Genomic DNA, 24,582 nt, shown 5'->3' with positions numbered 1-24,582 from the left:
GTGGCGTGATCTCAGCCCACTGCAACCTCTGCCTCCTGGGTTCGAAAGATTCTCCTCCCTCAGCCTCCCAAGTAGCTAGGCTTACAGGCATCCGCCACCACACCCAGCTGATTTTTTGTATTTTTAGTAGAGATGGAGTTTCACCATGTTGGCCAGGATGTTCTTAAACTCTTGACCTCATGATCCGCCCCCTTTGTCCTCCCAAAGTGCTGAAATTATAGGTGTGAGCCGCTGCGCCCGGCCAAGCCATAATTGTTAATGTGAAAGTTAAATGAACCTATAGTCCCAGCTGCTCGGTAGACTGAAGTGGGAGAATTGCTTGAGCCTGGGAGTTCAAACTTGCAGTGAGCCATGATGGCACCAGTGCACTCTAGCCTGGGCAACACAGTGAGACCCGACTCAGAAAATAAATAACTCAAATGAGATGACACATGGAAAGGACTTAGTTGGTAGAACTCGGCACAAAGTAGATGCTCAATAAAAGCAATGTTAGTATTCTGCACCCCCATCCTCATGCATCCTTCATCCTTATTGATGCACAGAGAGATTATCTTATGGTTGAGCTATTGGCTTGTGAGGTTAGAGGAGAGGGAGCATTTTGGGGTTTGGTTTGGTAGTCTTGGGATTTTCTCTGATTCAGAAACAAGAAATTTAACATTTTATTTGAAATTACTTGATTTCAAGATGTTGGCACCTAATGCAAAATCTTCTTAAGCGCTAAGTGTCCATACTGTGTTGGCCAAATCCACCCATCTGTGGGCCCCATTCAACTACTGGCCTCTGATGTAGGTCATGCCTCCCAGTCCCTGGGGTGAGCTTGCTGCAGGCCAAGGAAGTGAATGGAAGATTCTGGTGGTTTTTCCTGCAGCTGCAGGTGTCAATAATCTTGCTAATGTGTTAGCAAGTCTCGATGCCATAATTCCTTGAATCAGTTAAAATTCAACTGCCTTCTGACGCCTTGAAAAAGTGACTCTAATGGTGGCAATCAAGAAGGCTGGGGGGAGGCAAATATGGGAGCAGATCTTCCCAAAACCAATTCACAAGGGACATTGCTAATTGCACAAAGCAAAGCACTGTTCCTGGACTTGAACTTTCCTTTCTACTACATCCTGTAGTGTTTTGAGGCTGAGAACTCTGCCTACATCAGGGTATGGCCCTGGCATGTTCCAGAAGTGAGTGACTTTGCCCTATTTCTTCAAAGTCACACACCACTGGTCATTTTCACTGAAGCATCCCAAAGACTCCAAATACTGAGGGACCAACACATTCTTTAGCTTGACTCATCATCGTTTATTTAGATAGACTGTTTCCTCAATACATGCACATCTATGTGCTTCTCTGTCACCAGCACTATCTCGACTCTGTCACTGATTGTCTGTTCTTTGAGAACCAAGTAGAGTCAACGACTCATGAGTCCTACAGTTCCCTTCCCTGGCCTACTCTAGAATTTTTCTCCACTTGTTTTTAAAGTCATAATGGTAAAGTAATAATTGCATAGTTTCATTGTAGCCACGGGCAGCGTTTCCATGCATGGTTTGAAAACCACCTGCTCCAGAATCTCCTGGACCTTATTTAAAATGCAGGTTCCTGAGCCCTGTTAACAACTAACTGAATCCTAATTTCTGGTCAAGGCCCAGGAATCTACATGTTTAAACCGCTCCACAGCTGATTCTGTAACTTTTGAGAACCACTGGCATGCAGAATACAGACTTGGCATTGAAATGAGGAGAGATCTGGGTTCGAGTCTCAGACTCCTCACTAGTCCTGAGCCAATTGCTAACTTCTCTACTAAGCTTGGTTTCTTCGTAGAGACTAAATGCAGTACCTAATGCAGACAATGTTTGTAAAAGAGTTAGCACTAACACGTAGTAAGCACTTCAAATGTTAATTGTTATTCTTATATCATTTAATTGCTATAACAACCCAGTGGGGTTGGTGGGATTATCCTTCTTTAAAAGATGAAGAAACTCGGACTCAGCAGGGTTAGGTAGTTTGTCCAAGGTCACACAGCAGAGTCAAAATATGAATCTATATTAATGTGACTCACTGTTAACAGTGTTTAAAACAACTGGGGGAAATCCAAAATTAAAAGGAGAGTGAAGAGCCCTGAGAATAAAAAGGGGGGAACCTCCACACATGTAAGGCAAGTGTCTGTTGTCTGTGTTGGATTTTCCTGTGCTGTTCAGCATCTGGTCAGGAGCGGGGATGAGACAGGCAATGGTTGTGGCTCACATTGAGTCCTTTGTGCCTAATATCCAAGCCTTCATTTCTTTTAATTTGTCAATCCCTTAGAATGTTGTTAGCCAAGGAGGTCCCACATCATGACAATGGAGAATGTGGGAGGGCCTCATCTGGAACAAAGGCAAAGAACAAAGCCTCCCTTTCAGTTACTTTGATGCTTTTTCTCCAAACAGTAGAGGGTGGAGGACCTCTGGTTCTCTTTGGAGCCCTTTTGGGTTTCTCCCTGTGAGTGCCCAACAAGCTGAGTATGGAGTCTGGCCCAGCTTTCAGCTAATGCCGACTCCACCTGCACCTTGGAAACATGACCCCGGCTAGACTGTGAGCTGGCTGTCATCTGTCCCGGGCCAGTTTAATCCACACGTCTTATAGAGAGAAGGAAAAAGTGAAAAAGCTATCTTGAAAAAGAGATGCCAAGACTCACAGAGTTTCCTCCGATTGGGTTACTGTACCGCAGTTGGGGTAGGTGGGAGAAGGTGAAGCTGTTTAGGAATGAGATAACAGTTTGAGATAAGGAATTAAACCATTAAATAATCTAACCAATATATTATTAGTATTTTGTTTAACAAAGCAGATTATCAAATCATATGTTCCCATTTAATTAAATAAAATAGAAGGTACACTTAAAAGTTTGAATATGATTTTATATATATATTTGCATGGGGAAAAAAGTCTGAAGGACATAAACCAAATGGTAGCAACTGTCAACTCTAAGTGATAGGAATTTAGATGATTTTAGTTTTTAAATCAACTTTATTGAAGTTTAATCTACCTAAAAAATGCATCCATTTCATCTATATGGTTCTATTTATTTTGACCAGTGAATAGCCATGTAACTACCACCAAAATGTCCTTCTGTCTTCAGTCAGTCCTCTCTCCCATGCATGGACTCTGGCAAACACCAATCTGCTTTCTGTCACTACAGTTTTGCCTGTATAACTATTTCATATAAATGGAAGAAATGCAATCACATAGTATGTTACCTTATGCAGCTAACATCTTTCACTTAGCACAGTACTTTGAAATTCACCCTATGTCGTATTGTCAGTAATTTGTTCTTTGTTACTACTGAGTAGTATTCTAGCGTATGGGTATACTTCAGTGTGTCTATCCATTCTCCTGTTGATGGGCGTTCGGGTGGTTTCCAAGTTTGGGTTATTATGAATAAAGCTGCTATGAACATTGAATTAGATGAGTCATTGTGTGAATGCAAGTTTTCATTTCCCTCATGTAACTACTTAAGAGTGATTTTATATTTTTTCCTTACCCATTTTCTTTTTTTTCTTGCTGGTTTTTTTTTTTTTTTGAGACAGAGTTTCGCTCCTGTTGTCCAGGCTGGAGTACAATGGGACAGTCTTGGTTCACTGCAACCTCTGCCTCCCAGGTTCAATTGGTTCTCCTGCCTCAGCCTCCCAAGTAGCTGGGATTACAGGTGTCCACCACTACGCTTGGCTAATTTTTGTATTTTTAGTAGAGACGGGGTTTCACCACGTTGACCAGGCTGGTCTTGAACTCCTGATGTCCGGTGATCCACCCACCTCGGTCTCCCGAAGTGCTGGGGTTACAGGCATGAGCCACCATCCCTATCCATTTTCTAATATTTCTACAATGACCAAACATAACAACAATGATGGCAAATACCAGAGTGGGGAAAATCTGTCCTCTATCCCATTGTCTTAGAAAACTAATGTAAATTGCGAAGAAAGCCTACATGAGTACATATGACCCATGGTTATCTTGACTTCAGATGGCGTATTCAACTCCTTCCCATGAAATTTAGATGTGATTAGAGAGATTTCTTGAGTTCTTGGTAAGAATTCAGAGGATACTAAATTGGCAAGGGTGTTGGGCCGTCTTTTACACTGACGGTGGGAATGGAATGCCAATTGGTATAACCCCCTCAACAGGCAATCTGGCAACAGCTACCAAAATTGAACATACACATATTCTTCAATCTATCAACTTAACTTTGATAAATTTACTTTAAACATAATCTCGCGGCCTGGCGCAGTGGCTCAAGCCTGTAATCCCAGCACTTTGGGAGGCCAAGACGGGCGGATCACGAGGTCAGGAGATCGAGACCATCCTGGCTAACCCGGTGAAACCCCGTCTCTACTAAAAAATACAAAAAACTAGCCGGGCGTGGTGGCAGGCGCCCGTAGTCCCAGCTACGTGGGAGGCTGAGGCAGGAGAATGGCGTAAACCCGGGAGGCAGAGCTTGCAGTGAGCTGAGATCTGGCCACTGCACTCCAGCCTGGGCGACAGAGCGAGACTCTGTCTCAAAAAAAAAAAAAAAAACAAAAAAAACCATAATCTCATTTAAGTCCCCAGAGATGTTTAGGTAAGTGTTATTTGCAGAGAAAATGTCTTGGGAGCTACCTAAATTCCCGCCAATAGGACCCAAGGCAAATGAATCATGGTATGTTCATTCACCGAACTATTGTAGAGTTGTTATAAGGAATGAGGTTGATCTTTAAATATAATATGAAACATATCCAGAGCTCATAAATGAGAAAACTAGGTGCAGATGGTCTGTACAGTGTTTTACCACTTGTGTTTTCAAGCATTATGCTTGTATTTGTTGACATGCACTTTTTTTTTTTTTTTTTTTTTTTTTTGAGACAAGGTCTCACTTTGTCAGCCGGGCTGCAGTGCAGTGGCTCACTGCAGCCTCAACCTACCCCCTCCTGGGCTCAAGCGATCCTTCCGCCTCAGCCCCTGCAGTAGCTGCAACTACAGGCACATGCCACCACACCCAGCTAATCTTTTATTTTTTATGGAGATGGGGTTTTACCATGTTGCTTAGGCTGGTCTTGAACTCCTGAGATCAGGCAGTACTCCTGCCTCAGCCTCCCAAAGTGCTGGGATTACAGGCATGAGCCACTGCACCTGGCCACCTGGCTAATATTTAAAGAATGTTTTATGGAGATGGGGTTTTACCATGTTGCTTAGGCTGGTCTCACACTCCTGAGTTCAGGTGATCCACCCGCCTTGGTCTTCCAAAGTGCTGGAATTACAGGCATGCTACCGCACCTGGCCCACATGTGCTTTTATATATGTGAAATATTTGTGGACAAATTCATAGGAAATGCTGACAGTAATTGCTTCTGGAAAGGCAAACTTCTCAACTTGGGGAACAGGGCAGAAGGGTATTGCTTTTCATTCCATACTCTTTGATCTCTCTGGATTTTCTTTTGTCATGTGCATATATTTGTGTAATATAAAACAATTTTATGAGTTAAATCCATCTGATCTCAGCCCAAAGAATGGGGGTGTCCCCATTTCACTTGATTCCCCAGCATCTGATGCCAGAGAGCACTTTCCCAGCAAGAACTAACAGGACTCTGAGCTGGCCATGCCCCACACTGCCTCTGTCTCTGCCACGGTTGACCCTCCATAACTGGAAACCATGATCATTACCATTTGCATAAGTACAACCACATTGACCCACGGCTGTGACTGTCAGTTCTGAATGAAGGGAATTATTTGTATTCAACGGGCATTTCTGATTGTGGCCTTGACCAGCCCTGAGATATCTTTCAACAACGAATCACCAGCAGCCAACCCCATGACCTTTGGAAAATGAATTTGCCTGCCATTGGGCCGGCCCCAGTTCTCTTGCCCAAGTAAAATGTCAATTAGATCACTGGCTGAATATCGCTTTTGTCTACTTAAGCATATTCAGCTCACAAAGCCATAAATGTTTAGTTGCTTCTTTCTTGAAAAAAGACTCCACACCCAAGTTCAAAGTATGCTCCTGGCTCCATATGGTCACTGAAAAAAACTGATTCATTGGAAAAATACAAATATTGAGTCATTATTCAGTCATCTGGCAAATCAAACTTTGGGTCATTGTCAACAGACTGCATGTGATTTGGGTCCATGGATGCCTTCAGGCTGATAGAATAGGTGTTTTATGCATTCATCTCCATCTGCACTCCCAGCCCACATTGTTACCTACACCAGACAATGAAGAAGATAAAACCCAATGTTCAGTCTGGGCGCAGTGGCTCATGCCTGTAATCCCAACACTTTGGGAGGCTGAGGTGGGCAGATCACCTGAGGTCAGGGATTCGAGACTAGCCTAGCCAACATGGTGAAATCCTGTCTCTACTAAAAATACAAAAATTAGCCAGGTGTGGTGGTGGCTGCCTGTAATCCCAACTAGTTGGGAGGCTGAGGCGGGCAGATCACCTGAGGTCAGGGATTCGAGACCACCCTAGCCAACATGGTGAAATCCTGTCTCTACTAAAAATACAAAAATTAGCCAGGTGTGGTGATGGCTGCCTGTAATCCCAACTACTCGGGAGGCTGAAGCAGGAGAATCACTTGAACCTGGGAGGCCGAGGTTGCTGTGAGCCAAGATTGTGCCATTGCACTCCAGCCTGGGCGACAAGAGCAAAACTCCATCTCAAAACAAACAAACAAACAAACAAAAAACCAGTGTTCTGTTGAGTGATCTCTAGGATTTGCATAGAGAAAAATGAATAGGGAGAGAGTTGTGGCTGAGTAATGGTGATTCAACCCAAAGCAATAAGAGTAAGAAGGACACCATCATGTAGTAACATTTCAATTAACTGTAATTAGTTTCTGGAGTTTTCTGTACTTGACTTTTAAGACATTTCACAGGAATTGAAATACAAGGAGCTTTCCAAAATTTTTTTAAAACAGAATGTCCCTGGCCCCATTCCCTTTAATCTGCCTTTTGCTGCCCATACCTTATTTTTTATTTCAATAGGTTTTCGGGGAACAGGTAGTGTTTGGTTACATGAATAAGTTCTTTAGTGGTGATTTCTGAAATTTTGGTGCACCCATCACCTGAGCAGTGTCCCCTGCACCCAGTGTGTAGTGTTTATCCCTTGCCACCTGCTGCCCTTTCCCCCAAGTCCCCAAAATCCGATGTATCATTCTTATGCTTTTGTATCATGCCTTAAATATCTCGAGAGATTCCTTTGACCCAGTGTTAGCCTTAAACATGGTTTCCAGCTACATGAAAAATAAACAGACCACAAAGCCAAGATTCTCAGCTTTAGCTCTGCTTCAGAAATGGTCTTGTTTTGTTCTCTAAGGACAGTGTTGGTCTCTTGTAGTTACATCTCGTATGGTCCCATTAAATGATGCTCTCACTGCTGCTAAGCAGCTGCTAATGTTGAAAGGGGTACATCATTGCCATGCACACCAAAACACCAAGGTTCCCAAGCTAAGCCCTTCCTTACTGTGTGCCTCCGAAGTTGAACAGTTTAACCCTTCCTGGGCTCTCTTTACATGTTCTGGCCATCTTAAAGTGAGCACTAGCACTGAACTTCCATTTGGGTCCATTGTGAAATTGCTTCATACCATTTACACCTTTCCAGCCATTAGAATGGTCCACGTGCAGCTTGGGGAACTTGCTGTCAACCCATACAATTGAGTTGTGGATGTGCAAATATTCTCTGGCAAATTGTTTGTTGTCACGGAAGATGAGTCTTCTTGGTATGTCAAGCCAAGACCCTTTTCTGGAATCAGCTCCTTAATGCAATTAGATTTCCTGAAATGATTTCCTTTCTTTGCCCACTTTACTACCAAGGCAGGTATGAGATGTGCTTTTATAATAAGTGGTTTGGCTAGCATGCAATTCCTCTACTGCAACCAGCCTCACTGCCTATTGAAATGGGGCAAATTGGGAGGGCCGAGGTGGGGAAGCGGGGGCGGGAACACTGCGTGGAATTCAGGTTGCCCTACTGAAAGTCATAGACTTACCAAGCTGGAGAGGGCTTTAAGAAATACATCATATGGTCCCAATTTCTCCTTTTAAACATGTGGCCAATTGGCAAGACCAGCACCTAGGTTCCCTTGGTCTGTGTCTGGGTCTTAATTTGTAAAGGCGACTGATGGATGACACAGATAGGTCAATGCTATTTACAAAAAGTTTACTGTTACTCACTGGTCCCTAGAAATGGTGGCACAGCATGTCATTCAGGGCCGCAGAGGAAGCACCAGAGTCGGGCAGAATGCAGAAACAGGAGCAAGGGGAAAGCTGGGGCCAAAGCCTTTATTGGGGTTTCATAGGAAAGGCAAGGCAGGGCAGGGGAAACGGCTTAAGAATGGCTAGTTTGAATAATTCATGTGGGCCTTGGGGCATAAGGGCTATTCCTAGTCGTCCTGTATACAGCCTTGGGTTGATTTAGGGCAGAGTAGAGGCTGGCTTGGTGTGTGAGCTAGATACAGCTGGTGGTTAGGATATGGACTTGGGATTAGTTGGTCTGTATATGAAAGATAGGCTCATTGGCAATGTGTTTACTGTCTCTAGGAATGAGCTAGCTCTGGAAGGGGCAGTCTCTCCCATGCCAAGAACCCTTCCCTCCCCCAACAAGATGTCAAACTATTTTAAAGTAGAGAAAATTTAGAAACATAATTAATACACCCCTAAATCCCTGGGACTCCTCAATCCCTCCACTTCTCACCACACTGAAGCCCCAGATGGAATGAAAGAGTCAAGCATCCCTGAGTTCTAGTAGCATTTCAGACTTGAAGATATAATTTAATCACCTTTTATTGCTTTACTTTTTTTCACTGGTGTATCAGGTGTCACTCGTCTCTAAACAGTGTGACCCAAGGGTTTAGCAATCAAGTCCTTACTTCTCTGCCAAATGCTATCTCAGGATTTTAAGTAATTCTTCTCTCTAATCCTTACTTTCCTCTTCTGTTGAAAATTATGGGCTTGCATCTGATAATCTCTGAGATCACTTTCAACAGTGGCATGTTACAATTCTATAGCTGCAACCACCCTGAGGGCTGGAATCTCCTTCAGCAGAGTTGAAGTTCATAGCAGGTGATTTTGTTAATGATCTAAAGGCAAACGGTGATGTTCTGAATTTAGGTGCGTGGATAGGTAAGGAAAGAGGAAGGTAGGATCATAGATAAGTAAGTAGGTGAATGTTTCCCAAGAAATCTCAGTGTTACAGTTGGTAATCAGGGCGCAGAAAATAAGTCCAAGGAAGATAACTCGTTAGGACTGGAAGACCTGGACAGCCCATCCCCTTCCTCTCTCTCCCTGTCCTACTCCCACTCCCAAATAAAACAAAAAGGTCATCTCCTACATGCACGCTCCTGAATTCTGTTCTGAAATGTGTGGGATGCATAAAATAGCAAATGCCGTGAGATCTCAAGTTGGGCAAATACAGAGACAGCATTTTTAGTCTCATTGAAAAGTAGTTGTCAGAAATATGCCATTCACTCAGAGTCTCTAAGTGCTCTGTCAAGCTTTAACTTGATTAAAATTGAAAACCACATTGCTTGAAAACCAAACGTGAAATCGAAATCTCTTTACTCAGTGCTCTTACATTCTGGAGCCTGGGCTTATGGATTATCCTCAGTTAATTTATGCCATCTTTGTGCCATACATTAATTTTGAATATATTTGTTGAAAATTTCCTGTAGCTTGCATTTATGGTTGTCAAAGGGGCTTTTATCTTGAAAAAAATGGTGCTGGTTTTAATTACAATTCTAAATAGCTTCATAACCATCGTGAACCCTGGATTTACATCATCTTTATGACAGCCACGCAATTCCCACTTTATTGATTTTGTCATTTGCTTCATTACAGTTAATGCAAACCTTTTGTATAGAGACAATTCTGGGGCCTCTCTCTTCTTGGAGGGGTTAGTATAGAACATCATGACCAAGAGAGACCCCGTCTCTCCACCCCCTCCTTCTGCCGCAGTGCTGACCCAAGGAAAAGTCAGGATGGAAAATATTTCCAAAGTGGCTATCCATCACAGGCAAAGGAAACGTTAGCGCTAATTATCCAACCTTTCCTGATCGGGTGGGTTCAGACTTCTCTGCTTTGAAGTCCTAGAGATAGCATCACTCATGTTGTAAGACTGTGTCCACCCCACCGCAAGCCTCACTCTCTGTTTAGAGAAGGGGTGCAGCAGCAGCCACCCACTTTTGCATTTCACGTGTGGATCTTGCACCCCCTGCACCCACCCCACCCAGGGGCCTAGGAACCAAAGCATAATATGGTTGATGGGGATGTGCTGAGTCCCCGAGATGTAAATGCCAAGATTGCCTGTGAGTAACCCAGGGTGGAAAATCAAAACCTTTGGTGATTAACTTGAAATGGAACATTTTAAAGCAAAGAACAGAATGAGGGAGCTTAAGGAAGTATAGGAAGACACAGCTTATCCATTTGTATCCATCAGGAACAGGCTTCTGAGGGCCAGGAGCAGCTGAGGGAGCTCAGAAAGCTGCTGGGCGCCCAATGCATAAGGAAGGCTGCTGCAGGGGAGTCTGTGGATAGAGTCCAGGGCACTATGTAAGTGGCGTTTGGATGACTGATAAAATAACACATTTGATCTGGAAACAAGAAATTTTTCCCCCAAGTCTTACTTGAAAGGACTTTACTTTTCCCAAACCAAGGCTTATAAGAGAACTAGCCTTTAACTGGGATAGAAAAGTAGAATGAACTTGCCAGAAAGGGCAATATAAGTCCAAAGATCATTTCTGAAAGAGACAAAGGAGTGGGGTGGCCCATTTCTAATGTAATTTACTGGAGAATATTGGGGAAAGTCCTAGAAGGCCCATTCTCTGCCCTTGCATCTCCCGGAACTTCTCAGTGAGTCGCTCCATTTGAGACTATCCCTGGGGATGGCTTTCTCCTCTTCTGCCTTCAGAGACTGTGTTCGCCACTTCTAGACTCTCATTTTTCCAGTAGATGTGGGAGTCTAGTCTTAGCTTTCTAAAAGCTATGAAATTATTGAATGCTGGAAACACTGTTGAATGCTCTTTAAAAGCTGTTTCTGTGACAAATGGAACAGGAAAATATGCTGTTTCTAAGACACAGAAGAGCTGAGCAGGAAGAGGAGGCATCTCCAAGAGATGGGGTAGTAGGATCCTCACTGGCCCGACACCTTGTGTCTAACCCCGTATGCATCCAGACGTTGGAAAGCTGGTCTTGTCCCGCCTGAGAACTGCTACGTGAATCTCTACCTGATGGGCACCGTTGAGGGCTTTTGAGGTTGGCGGTTTTCCGTGGAGCGCTTTGGTAGAAGTTAATACCACATTCATTCATACTTGTGTTTTTTTCCACCCTGCTGTTCAGACCTCTGACCCCCTGGAGAGTCCTCGTCTTAACTGTTCCAAATAGGAGATTTACGCTTACATTCTCAATGTACTGCATTAAAAATAAAATCTGACTCCTCAGACAGTACCTGTAACAACAAAATGAGAAAAACCTCATGTGAGGACGGACTCAGGGACTGAATGAAAACTCAGCAGCGCTGAATGCCAGCTCTTGAGGGGCCCCTCGAAATCATCTATTTCTTGCCTTTGTTTTACCAATAGGGAAATTTTAGCCCAGAGAAGTTAGGCCATAGTCCAACAAGGTCAAATATCCTTAGCATCTGATTCCTGAGCAAACTGTATTTTTTCCACTAAACCACACCATCTTAAAAACCAAACAAAACAAATCTCTACTGCTGGCAAATGAATAAAAGAAAATCACTCTTTCTTATCCTCCCCCAGAACAGTGGCTCTCATCCTCAGTTCTGAAGTGTGAACAATGCCCTTATTTCCCCTTTTGGAATCAGGGAAGGAATTAGAAATTTCTTCAGAAATTTCTTCAGCCAATTAAGTAGAAGTAGCTACAATGAAGAGCTCTGGACCCAGAAGCTTGTGGGCAGAACTGGCCTTCACCCAGGTGGTACCCAAGTGGGAACCATCTCTGTGGGCCCCCCAGATATTTTTGGATTTACCAGTGAGACTGACTTGGCTGCTCCAGAGAGTTCTGAGAGAGAATTTAGAGACAGCATGAGGGAAAACTCCTCACCATTTTCACCAGGCCCTCCCACCATCTCTTTCCCAGGAGCCGTCGTGCGTCCATAGCCCACCCAGACCAGCAGCCTCTGCAGGCAGGGGTTTCTGGTCAGAAGCACTTCCCTCAGTGCCCTGAGTGAGGGTAACAGCCTGGCCTCCTTTCTCCCCTTTTAAGAGAACCAGTCTGAGCAAAGGCACACACACACACACACACACACACACACACACACACACACACACACAAACACGAGGAACTCGGCTTCTGAAATGCAAATGCAATCTACTGAGTTATCTGTGCTGGCTACTGATGCAAAAGCAGGAGCAGTGGTGTGGAAAATACAAAACAGTGGCTAATCCCACACTATTTTACACTGGACTTGGGAGCCTAGCAGGTGATTTTTCTCCTTCCATCAAGTTTACCGTCCTCGTTCTCTTTGCCTAAACTGACATTTTTCCCCGTGAATCTTGAGTGATTGGGAGTATCCCCAAAGCAAGCTGGGGGAGAGAGTTTTAAAATTTGTTATAAATAATCCCCCAAAATAGGTGAATTCAATTTCCTCGTGTTTCTCTCCTTCATTTGCATTGCTCTTCAATGCCAAGATATTCTTTTCACACCCAGATAGAATCAGGGTTGCTATCTCATCGTGTAAGAACTGATCCTAGGCTTCCCTGTCTTTCACTGTGACGTCGTCAGAGGGAAACCACCCTCAAAATGGGATGGTCTCATATAGTTCCTGCCTGTCGTGGAAAGAGCAATCTTCACTTTTTTTTCCTTTCCTAAGGTAACATTCACATAACATAGAGCTAACCATTTAAAAGTACAATTCAGTGGCATTTAGTACCTTCACAGTGTTGTGCAGCCATCGCTTTTATCTATTTATTTTTGTTTTTTTCTTTTTTGAGATGGAGTCTCAATCTGTCACCCAGGCTGGAGTGCAGTGGTGCGATCTTGGCTCACGGAAACCTCCGCCTCCCAGGTTCAAGCGATTCTCCTGCCTCATCCTCCTGAGTAGCTAGGACTACAGGCGCCCACCACCACACTTGGCTAATTTTTTAAATATTTTTAGTAGAGACGGGGTTTCACCATATTGGCCAGGCTGATCTTGAATTCCTGACCTCGCGATCCACCTGTCTCAGCCTCCCAAAAATCACTCAAGACTCAGGGGGAAAAAATGTCAGTTTAGGCAAAGAGAGTGGGGATGGTAAACTTTTATCTATTTCTAAAACATTTTCATCACCCTCAAGGGAAATTCCGTACCCACTCAGCAGTCACTCCCCATTCCCTGCCTGCCCCCAGCCTCTGGCAATTGCTGATCTGCTTTCTGTTTCTATGAATTTATCTGTTCTGGACATTTTCTATTCAAGGAATCACACAATAGGTGACCTTTTATGTCTGGCTTCTCTCACTTAGCATAATGTTTTCAAGAGTCATCCATGTTGCCGCGTGCATCAGTACTTCATTCCTGTTTTGTGGCTGAATAATACTCCTTTACGTGTACGTAACACAATTGGTGTATCCACTCATCTGTTGACAGGCACTCAGGCTGTTTCCACCTGTTGGCTCTTGTGAATGGTGCCGCTGTGAACGTTTGTGTGCAAGTTTTTGTTTGAACACCAGTTTTTAATTCCTTAGGCTATATCCCTAGGGATGGAATTGCTGGGTCATATGGTAAGTCTATGTTTAACTTTTTGAGGAACCACCAAACCGTTTTCCACAGCAGCTGCACCATTTTACATCCCCTCCGGCCACGTAAGAGTGTTCCAGTTTCTCCACATCCTCACCAAGGACTTACTGTTTTTCATCATTTTAATGATAGCCTTTCTAGTGTGTGGGAAGTGGAATCTCATGTGATCCTAGGGCTTTTTACTGAGTACCTCCTGTGTGCCAGGCGCTGTGGGCCAGGTACAGGAGTGTGTGAAACAGAGACTGTACCCGCTCTCCTGTTGCGGATAAGTTCAGGCATTCATTATTCCTCAAAAATAATAGTAAAGAAAAGGAAACTGGCCACTTCTAGAGTATTTCCATGCTGCATGTTAGCTAGATCGAAAGCGGCTATCAGCACAGCACGTGCTGCTGAGTTTTGATGCTCCTTCTCTCAGCAGTTAATTACAAGGACCTTGACATCCCCCGTACACTGAACTTACAAAACATGTTTTAATTGGCCTCTGCTGCCACAGACGTACCTTTGAGTGATGCCTTGCTAATGGCCACTCACCCTGAATACCCTACGACACAATCTGGTTACTGTTGTCCCGTTCCTTTGGTTCCTGCGGCTTGTATACCCTTGGAAGACAAGCCTTATCACCTCTGGGGAAGGCCATGCCCAGGAATGATGGATTCAAATCGGCGTAATTTACCACTTTTGCCTGGAGCAAAGAGAACCATTTCTCCAGAGAGGCCATGCCTGTGCCCAAGAGAGCACTACGCTGTCCCAGCCTGGTCGGAAGACCACCCATTGGGTCCTACTAGATGACCTGGAATTGAAGCATCCTCTCAAGGTGCAGGCACCCATCCATGATCCTCTGTGACTGGAGCTAAAATCAGTTACCATCCCCAGTGACCCTAAAAGGCAAATGGACCGGGACCCCCAAGGAATCTGAGAGACACAGGAGGCAGTGGTGGGGACACTGTTGACTGTGCTGCTCCCCCCATCCCGTACCCCTAACCCCATCTTCTGGGTAGGAATACTTTGCAGTCCAATGAAAGCAACTAGTTCCCAGTGATAAATACCGAGACTAAAGTTTGGCTTTCTCACCATCCTCTTCCCAGCCTACAATAACTTGAGTTACACCCACACAGTGATATTAGGCTCCCTGTCTTTGTATTTTGAAAGTCAGAGAAAGGTGGAATAGCTTGATGGGTGAGCCCTGAGGCTCCTGGATTGGGAAGGCAGGTTTGAACTTGACTCTCCAATGTAGTAGCCGAGCTCCTTTTTTGATGCTACATAACAACTTCTCTGAACCTCTTTTTTCTCCTGTATTCACAATTCGTCCTACTGTGTGAAGTAAGTGCTTGAATGAGGGGATGACCGAAGGGTCACGAGAGCTCGGAAAGAGCAGTTTATTTTGCCTGAGTTTGTGCAGGAAGGTCTCCTCGAGTATGTGGCCTTTGTGGAAGGTCTTGATGGATGGAGAGGGATTTCACAAACAGGGCAAGGACAAGCATAAGTGAACATGGAAACATGAAAGTACTTGGTGCATTCATGTATTACACAGAGAGAGGTGCAGCTAAGGAGTTAGGTCCTAAGGTCAGGCTAAGGAGTGTGGGCTGTTTCCAGAGGAGCAGCATCTCTTACAGTCATCGTGGGCATGGACAGAACTGGGTTCAATGCCAAGTTTAAAGACGTAGCTCTCAATGCCTCACTTTCTTCTTCTGTAGGAATTATTGTGAGATCAGACTGGCATAAGACACTTAAATGGTGCTCAGTTCAATACTTGATGCTTAATAAGTGTTGAATAAATGTTGTGTGCAATTATTATCATGGTTGTGATGGTTTTGTGATTGCTACAATTTATAATGTCAGCCACGGGGAGCCACTGAAGGTTTGTGTACAGTTTATGGAATGTTAAGATTAAGAACTTATATGCCATAGATGGTGTGGCATTTGACTATTTTAGGTGGTACATTACTTGATTGGTTATTAGTTGGAAGTAGCCACCGAGAAATGAGATTAAATTTTGCAATTTCTCTCCTTAGTTGTCTCAACTATGGAAACTGTGAGTATGTGCACACATTGGTATCCTTCTTTCAGTAAGGGAGCAATTTGTATTTTCTTTGGTGTAGGTTTTTGGTGGCTTCTTGTATTTCAATCTCATAACAGCAGGAGAAGTACGAAAAGCTTGTGAGTCTGAACTGCTGCCCTTAGTCCAGAAAGATTATATTGAATATCTCAAATAATAGATTATTTGGGATGGAAGAAGAAGGGATAAAGAGAGAGGTTCCAATCACAGAAGGGTCTAAGTTAGATGAAGAAGAATGTTTTTAAAATTTCATAAGAAACCAATTTCAGGTCATATAACTTCAGAGCTGAAAGAGAGCTTGGAGATTATGTAAAAAAGAATTCCTAAATTTAATATTACTTGTTTTAAAGCAAATAAAATTAAACAATGCCACAAATACATTTTCAGAGTGCACACATTTCATTAATACACAAAAATTCCTTTTGGACTAAATGTTATCTGCTTTTTACAACTGAGACTCGGGGGCATGGATGTGAATCACTTAGTTTGCATAGTTACAAATTATACAAGCCCTAGTCTTCCATTTTTATAAGAAAAAAAAAACGGCTAGTCAATAACAAGAGCCTTTAAAGGGTGAGTTAGTATGGGCTGGAAATGTGAATAAATTCAAGGAAACTTTAATTTTCTTGAAGGGCAATCTATGTGATGTTTTTAAAGGGAAACAAAGATCTCTCAAGGCTGAAGGAGATGATGTGGTCTCAGTGTGCTGTCAGGGAGCGCTCCCCAGGATGGGCCGATTCATGGCCTGGACCCAGAGTGGGGATGCTTGCAATCTTGTATTTGAATGAAAACGAACATCTCACCTGGGCACTGACCTTCCATCCAGGAAGAAATATCTCAGCTCTGGCTCCTGCTTAGTGGTCATATTCACACAGCTGGAATCGTTTAATCTTTAGAGCCCAGTGGGAAGCTTTTTCTGAAATCCCCATGGGGATGAAAAGAAAAAAACTACCTCACTATAGTTTGTGCTGGGTGATTTAGAAAAACAGAGGAAAAAACAGAGATGTGGGAGATAACTTTTCATGCCCGTTAACAAAAGCACATTTCATCTTCCCAGTTTCTCGCTTCTTCCTCCCTCCTGCGCCTCTGCCGGGGAGGAACCACAGATGGTTATCGCTCAAGAGTGTAACTAGGGAAACCACAAACCTGCCCCAATCACTATGGAGACAGCCATTTATTTGTCCAGCCTCTGAGTATTCATGACATCAGTAAGGCCGGCGAGTAAAACACTGATACTTCTTAAAAAGAAATTCTGATTCCCAATGAGGAAGGCAGAGAACACAAGGTCCAATGTTTCAGTGACTTTCAAGACTCCCCCTGCCTTATGATGGGTGTGTTTGCACAGGGGCAGCCCATTTTACAGAAGCTGCAGTGAGGAGCCTTTTAGAGCCAACAGAACTGAAAGCTGGGTTTGTGAGTCAACAGACATTTTAAGGTTGAGGGATATGGTTGAGGGAATGAAATGTCAAGAATAAATCTACTTTCAACTGAGTCAGCCCCATGGGGTATAACAGGGTAAGTAGCCATCGCAGTTTGCCTGGAATTGATTTGTTTCCCAGGATTGAACACAGGAGTTTCAATGCTAAATCAGGGAAAGTCCCAGGCAAACCTTGGGGAGTTTGTCCACCTAGGTATAAAACCCTTTGGTCCTAACATGGGGATGACCACAGGATGAGGGTAGATTTGAGGCAAGCCTCAAAGTGTGACAGCACATTTTGCAAACAGTAACCAAACTTCCTTGGTCCCTGGGCCTAAAAGTTGCTGGAAAACAAATGATACTCTCGCTGTGAATATGGGGTGTTTTCATTTGATTTGCTTTGGATTTGTTTGTTTTGTTATTGTTGTTCTTTTATTTATCTAGAAATGCCAGAGATTTGTTTCCAATTTAAACTCGCCACAATTAAGTGGGATCTCTGCTTGTCCCCCGTAACTATCTTTAATGCTAAATTGGTTTGCAGGGATCTTCCTCCTGCATTTTTCAACACAAATTCATTTTCCAAATGCCCAACATACAGGCAACTATGTAAACACAGAAGTGAAGTTATTGATATTTCCCAGCGATGTGTAAAACACCTCTTTATTCTCCAAGGTCTGGTGTGCCTCTTTGTGGCTAATCCATCATCACTGTTTGCATTATTGCAGAGCTTGCTTTCAGGAGCATCTACTGGAGTGGATGCAGTTTTTCTCCTGCTGAGAAGTTGCATATGTTGAACGGCATTATGATCTATACGAAATAGAAGGTGTCGTGCTAGCTATGTGGCAAAGCATGCATAACGACATTTGTTGAAATAGACTTGTTCAATTTTCAGCTAAGTTCTAAGCAGGCTGTTCTGATCAGAGAGCTTAATTAAGCTAGGACTTTGTCCTTTACAAAGTAGATTTGGTTGGTTGAAGTCTTTGGAATGCTAACAATCAATTAGCTAAATATCTCTGTAAATATAACTGGCTGTACCACATTAAACGTCAGAGGTCAACAATTGCTTTACCAGTTATGTATATTTGTATTTACATGGATACAATATTACATGTAACTACATATGTAGGAAAAATAGGCATAGAGTTGCCAGTTTTAGAGACAGGGGTCTCTGTGGATACTTAAATAATTCATGGATCAGTAAACATCTATATGTATTGTAGGGTCTGGTGGGCAAGTGTGCAAAATGAGCAAAATGATAGATTCCCCTCTTTTTGCTCATTTGAGATGTTGTTTTAATGTAGAATTACAGTAACCCTCTAATGATGAGAAGCAGTGACAATTCATTAGCAGATTGCGGCTTAGATCAAGTGTTTGATTTGTCTGAGGAAGTGTAACCAATACTCAGTTATATGAAGTATATGCGTTTCTTCTGAAGATAATTTTTTTTCCTTTTGTCAGTTAAAATAACCTTGAGCTTTATTTTTTTTCAAAGACCCCAGCTAGCAGCAGACAAATGCTTCTATAATTTGTTCTTCAATAATGATTTTTTAGAATGTTAAACTGTCATAAAAAAACAACCTTCAAAAGCGCTTCTAGATTTCCTATTCTCTGCTTAAAGGACAATTGGATAATAGGGAGGAAAGAAATAGCACGTCAAGGCTGTTTCACATTTTGTCTTCTGCCTTGTTTCATGAAAGTAGGGATTCCCCTGGTTTTCTTTTTATAGTTAAAACATTCTGTTTCTCCTCAGTCTAGAAAAAGAATACCTTGAATATGTACATTGATGAATATATGTGTATTTCATCAAAAATGAATTCAAATTATTATAGTTTAGGTTTTTAAATTCCCTTAAACCTTTCAATATAATTGAGGTGTAAAAACCAAAGGTGGCAACCTTCTTCCAAATATTTTCAAAGAATGTCTCATACTTTATTCTTCATCCTGAGTACCTAAGATAGGGTGAACATCTCATAGTACTATCTTACTCTTACGGGTTAATTTCTTGTTGGATTTCATGACTGTTGACTTGCTTTGGGTTTCTAGTAAGGCTTCCCTTGTGAATTTCATACAGAAGTCCCCACACTTATTTGGCACATTTGGTAGGGATAGCTTTATTCAGAAATTAGCAAATTGTTAAACTCTAACGGGTGCTGAGCCTCAGCTACTTCTCCCATGTAGCATGAGGAGGAACAGGAACAGAACGCTCAGAGCGGAACGCTACTGCCAGATTGGGGGCCCCTGGAGGGACAGTGCCCTCAGGCGAAGTTTAACCATCCACCTGATGAGATGCTGGGTCCCCAGAACATCTGGATGAGGAGTGAACAACTAGATGGGTATCCCCTGATACAGACCTTGCATGTAGATACCTAGTTTGGAATTCGGCTTTTCTTCCAGATACCCAAAGCCTATTTCTCGAGATGTCTATTTTCAAGGCATTCTTCATGGGAACTTAAATGCATTACTGAAATCCTAAATTTAAAAAAAAAAAAATTCTTTTTCTTTTTATACATTTCTTTATACATTTCTTTATCTCTTCTTTTTTTTTTTTTTTTTTTTTGGTTATTGTTGGGAGATAGAAGCTTTTTAAATTGTAGCCAGTTTTTTAACCCTTTGTAAAGGATTTAGATAGGCTGCTTTAATTTTTGAAGCACAAAAATATTTCTAATCCTGCTTCAATTATGAAATTTCACATTGTAATTGAAAGAGATGAACTGTGATAATAGGAGTATATTATGCTTACTAATGGGAATTCTTACAAAAGTGCTATCTCCCAGTCTGCCGTTTGTGGAGATTATTTTAAGTCCTCACTCACGCTGGCTTTCCTTTCCGCCTTGTTTATATTCTCAGAGTATAAAAATACAGTAGTCAGAAAGCTGCTCTCGGGAAGTCTGCATTTAGTGCTTGTCGGAGGATTCCTCTCTAAATGGACTCTGGTATCATTTTAGCACTCATATTGTTTGCCGAAATTCGAGCTTCCTGGGGAAATTAGAGCAGTTAATTTAATATCATGAAATGTTTTGGGGCTTCTTGGCTTATTCAGAGACAGGGGAGTGTAAATCAAATTGAGTATCCTGTATACAGTAGAGGACAATAAAAGTGGCCTCCAAAAACATAGCCAGGCTTCCCAAAATCTCCTGTCTTCCCGTTCCCCATCTTCATCCTGGACCCACAGAAACCTTGTTTTATTCCAAGCCTCCTTCCCAAGGGCTCCCTGGTAGAGGTCTGTGTCTCAGAAAGACAAGGAAGCAGGGAAGGTGCTTAGCCCTGTCCAGGCACAGTAGGAGTGCTCAGTCTTTATTGTCACTAGAAGGGCCACAGGGCCACAGTCGTGACGATATGGCTTAGAGCTTTATTCCATACAGCTTGGGTTCAGCCCTGACACCTTTTCCCAGAAGGACTCATTCTGCAACCATTGGTGACCATCTGTGAGGTGGCTGGCACTGCGCTAGGCACGGGGGAGAGTTATGTTGCATGATAAGAAGCAAAGATTCAGCAGCTGTGGGAAATACACTTCTTATGGCCCAGGAAAAATCGAAAGAGAGCCCTCAGGCATCCTCCAACTGCTGAGTTCTCTCTGCTCACATTTCCAAAGCCCTTTTTGCAGATGCCTCCCGAGTGATGGCGTGCATGTTGCAAGGTAGGCAATGGGCTTTGTTGATTTGTTTTTGAGAGGGTCTTTGAACGAGGTCTTTCAAAGACACGATATGGACCTTTGACCTGAGAGCTTAGAATACACATCAGCCGCCTGTGGTCACATCAGCCCCTAGAAGCAAACTGCTAAGTCAGATGTTTTGGCCTCAGCTTCGGAAGGTTCTCTGTGTGTTTAGTAACGCTCCACTCCACCATCCTCAAAGAAATGCTGGGCTTGTGTTTATTTTGCCTCCCTTCTCCTGTGTGTCAGGACTAACTTTTATGTTGCTGAGGTGTCATTTTGCAAAGAAAAAGAAACCTGTCTGAACCAAGTGTGTATTGACTTTGTTTTAGAGACCTAGTGTATTTGCATGAAATATCAGGAAAGCTGATGGACGATTAATTGGGCTTTTTACAAATACGCTGATGCTCGGCGCCATGGAGATATAAGAGCTGGGAAGTGGAGTAACTGCTGTGGTTTTTGTTTACCTTATGGGGCCCCCATAGGTGTTAAACCCTTAAAGACCCCGGTAACAAATGGGGCATCTTGTCTTGAGAATGGCTGCTTGACCATCACGACTGGAATACCCTGTCTGTTTCATTTATCTGTGGTTAGAACAAAAGGAGGCAATCTCAGTTATAATAAATGTCTTCTAGAAAAGCACACTTCTGCATAAATATTTAAAATTTTGATGTTTCATGTTTTAAAATAGTCTATAAAATACACTCACAGAGATGCTTATAGTAAAGCTCAGTTTTCCCCGTTGCAAATAAACTAGATGTCAACTTGTGCCACCCACTGAAAATATTTAAACGTCACATAATTAGTAACGTATTAGATGTCTCTGCTTTTAGCCTGAAAATGATCAGAGCCCTCTCGAAGACTCTTGTCCCACCACTTCAGTTTGCTGAGTAGCAGGACTGTGATGGGATATTGAGTAGCATGTGTTTAGTCTTTTTAAAAAATCTTTTGGCTACTTTCTACCACTTTGGTTTATTCTCTTCTTTCTATGGCATTTTCTTCTTCCCTGCAGATTCCATTCTTTCCACATAAAATTCTGTACATTTAGAGTCCCCTGTTTGATTTCTGGTGTTCTCAAAAAGAAAAGGAATAGAAAACGCTTCACAAATCCAGTAAATAAATAATATACTAATAGCAAGGACCTTTATGAAATGTCTGCATGAAAACCGATGCACCACAAACTGCCATCTCTACACACCCCAGACTTCCCAGTGTGATGATTTAGATCCTTTTCTACTTAGGCGGATGGTGCCATTTTTGCCGAATTCAGCATGTTCATTGAACAGTTTCTTGGAGCCAAAAGCCAGCTCCACTGCATTTCTGCTTGGTAAGGTTTGGTGGCCTTGGCGTGGGGTAGGGGTTGTTGATTCACCGGCCTCTGAGCTGATGATAAATCTAGAAGCTGAGCAGCAGGACTAGACTGCCTTCATAGAACCTCTGCAGGGAATCGGCGGCCCCAACACTGCGAGAAATCTATGAAAAAGAGGCTCAGCAAACTCATGTGAAGAAAGGCTCCAGAAGAATTAGGGGTCGAGAGGACGCGGTGAGACTCCGTGTGAGTGGGCATCACTGAGAACTTTGAACGCTAGATACAGAACTCGCCAACCAAAAATGTGCTTCTGCTTCTCAAGATGCCTGTGGATTGTTTTTTTCTTTTATTCTAAATATCTGAATCTTGTATCATGAGCATCTATTGAGATGATATATTAATAATTCCCCATAATATTGTGACAGAGCCTGTCTGTTGTAATGCACGGCATCACTCTATTGCGTTTTGTGTGCATTTATACAATTCTACATCTGGATACTTTTCCAAAGATAATAGTATTTTCATTTTAATCCTGCCTTCCTTCAGTAGAAAATAAAGCCCTGGGAGAGGGTTCCCAAAGGTAGCTTTGGCACATCTTTTGTGGAGAGTTGTCCTGGGATCGTTTAGCTCAAGTTACACATGAAAATTCCAACACTAGGAAAACCTTCCACCTAAGAGGTGGAGAAAATTAAGTGTCTTGGAGATTTTTAGTGCAGCCATAGTTCTTTTCACCTGACCCGCAGCCCCAAAGACTGTGGTGTGCTCTGTGGACACAGTATGACAATCTGGTGTCAATAACCAATTCCTGTATAACATCTTATTGTTTTTTATGGTTTTTTAAAGAATAAAATGGGTTATGTATATAATACATGATATTTAAGTTGGGGTGTGATCATAGTTGATATCCTGACTTACACATTATATATATTTTAAGTTTTTAGAAAAACGGTATGTATGTATTATCCCTCAACTAAAATAGCTCAGTCTCCAACTAGAATGTATATTAGTCAAGGCATCTTTTTAAGAGACATTATTTTCATGCTCACAGGATGGAAAGGGAAATAAAAAAGGAGTCTGGAAATAGGTGCATTTAATTCTCCCCAATTTAAATCAAAGTGGTACATCTTTAAGGCAATAACGATATTCCTTCTTCCCCTCTTCATGAACGCTTCCCTCAATGAATTTCTTTAATGTTGATGATGGTTAGTGCAGTTTGAGGGAATCTGTATTTAGTCAGAAAATGCTTCAATAGAATGACCTACCAGATGGGGCCTGTAACAATGCACAGAGGCATCAAACCACCACAGACATGTGGTGCTTAGAATAATAAAAAGACTATAAAATTAGATTAGTTGAGTCTAATTTGGAATTGGTATATTCCCCATGCACCCTTGCCGCTCTTGGGCAGATAAAGCCTTGAGATTTAGCACTGTGTCAGAGCAGAAGACTGCAACTTCCAGTAAAAGGGAGACGAGGGAACGGGAGAGAGGAAAAAAGCATTCTGGGAGGTCGCGGAGGGCAGAGCAGTGACCTCCAATGATTTACAGGCCTTTAGCTTAATGAAATTGTTTCAGTGACATGACGGTAAGAGCTCGTAATGGATTGGATGCCCTAATGTAATGAAATTACTCCCTTCTGCCTAAAAAAAAAAAAAAAAAAATGCGCAATTAATATTTACTGAGACCTGACAGCCTTTTGGTGCGCTCGTCTGTGTAGTTCTCTCAGACAGTCAGAGAGGAGAGACGGAGCAGCGTGGCAGACAGGCTGGCTCTGCACGAGCTCCTGGCAGGGACCAGCAGCGCCTGCAAGGGGGTGGAGGGACAGGCGCTCGGGTGGCCCGGGCCGCCGGCCCCTCACACTGCCCCCGCTCAGCCTTCATGCTCTCCCCTGCTTTTCCACAGGCAATTGGACAACAACCACATCAGCTGCATTGAAGATGGAGCCTTCCGAGCGCTGCGCGATTTGGAGATCCTGTGAGTTGATTTTGCGATCGCTGCCTTGTGTGTGCGTGCATATGTGTGTATGTGTGTGTGTCCGTGTGGGGAGGAGAGAGGGGGAGAGTACGTGCAGGAGGGTCTGTGTGGATGCATTTCTGGTCTTTTGCTGCAGTGCTATTAAAATTGGGAACCAGGAGATCCCTCCGGCTCACCTTGGTCAAAGTGTTTGCAGGCAGCCAAGTGTGATTTCTTACCTCCCACAAACTGGGGTTCCTGCTAATTAAGTCTCAGTCGAGTCTTTCTCCTTCTCCCCCAGTGCTCCCGCAGTATTTGTTGCTGGGAGAAACAGATGGGCTGGAGCAGACCCCTGCCACAGCATCAGGGACAGTGTGTTTGAGTGCGGGCACACTGGGAAACAGGGTCCGGGGTTGGGGCCAGAGAGAGAGGGGTTAGTGCCAGGAGGACAGCTGGAATTACCTGAATCAGAAAGGGA

At 43.0% G+C, this 24,582-nt stretch overlaps 1 protein-coding gene across 1 annotated transcript in view; it reads left to right on the top strand.

The window, feature by feature from the left end:
* The window catches only part of SLIT3 (slit homolog 3 (Drosophila)), a gene marked incomplete at its 5' end in the record, with an annotated part of 547,731 nt that overhangs the window by 337,853 nt on the left and 185,296 nt on the right, over window positions 1–24,582 (top strand). The window contains one exon of the mRNA XM_011997974.1: window positions 24,054–24,125. Within this exon, the coding sequence (XP_011853364.1) occupies window positions 24,054–24,125 (72 nt within the window). The remainder of the gene's footprint in view (window positions 1–24,053; window positions 24,126–24,582) is intronic.

Source organism: Mandrillus leucophaeus, unplaced genomic scaffold (assembly GCF_000951045.1).
Source record: "Mandrillus leucophaeus isolate KB7577 unplaced genomic scaffold, Mleu.le_1.0 Scaffold115, whole genome shotgun sequence".
Taxonomy (NCBI): Eukaryota; Metazoa; Chordata; class Mammalia; order Primates; family Cercopithecidae; genus Mandrillus; species Mandrillus leucophaeus.
Note: the sequence above shows the minus strand (reverse complement) of the source record. Positions and strands in the feature narration are given on the sequence as shown.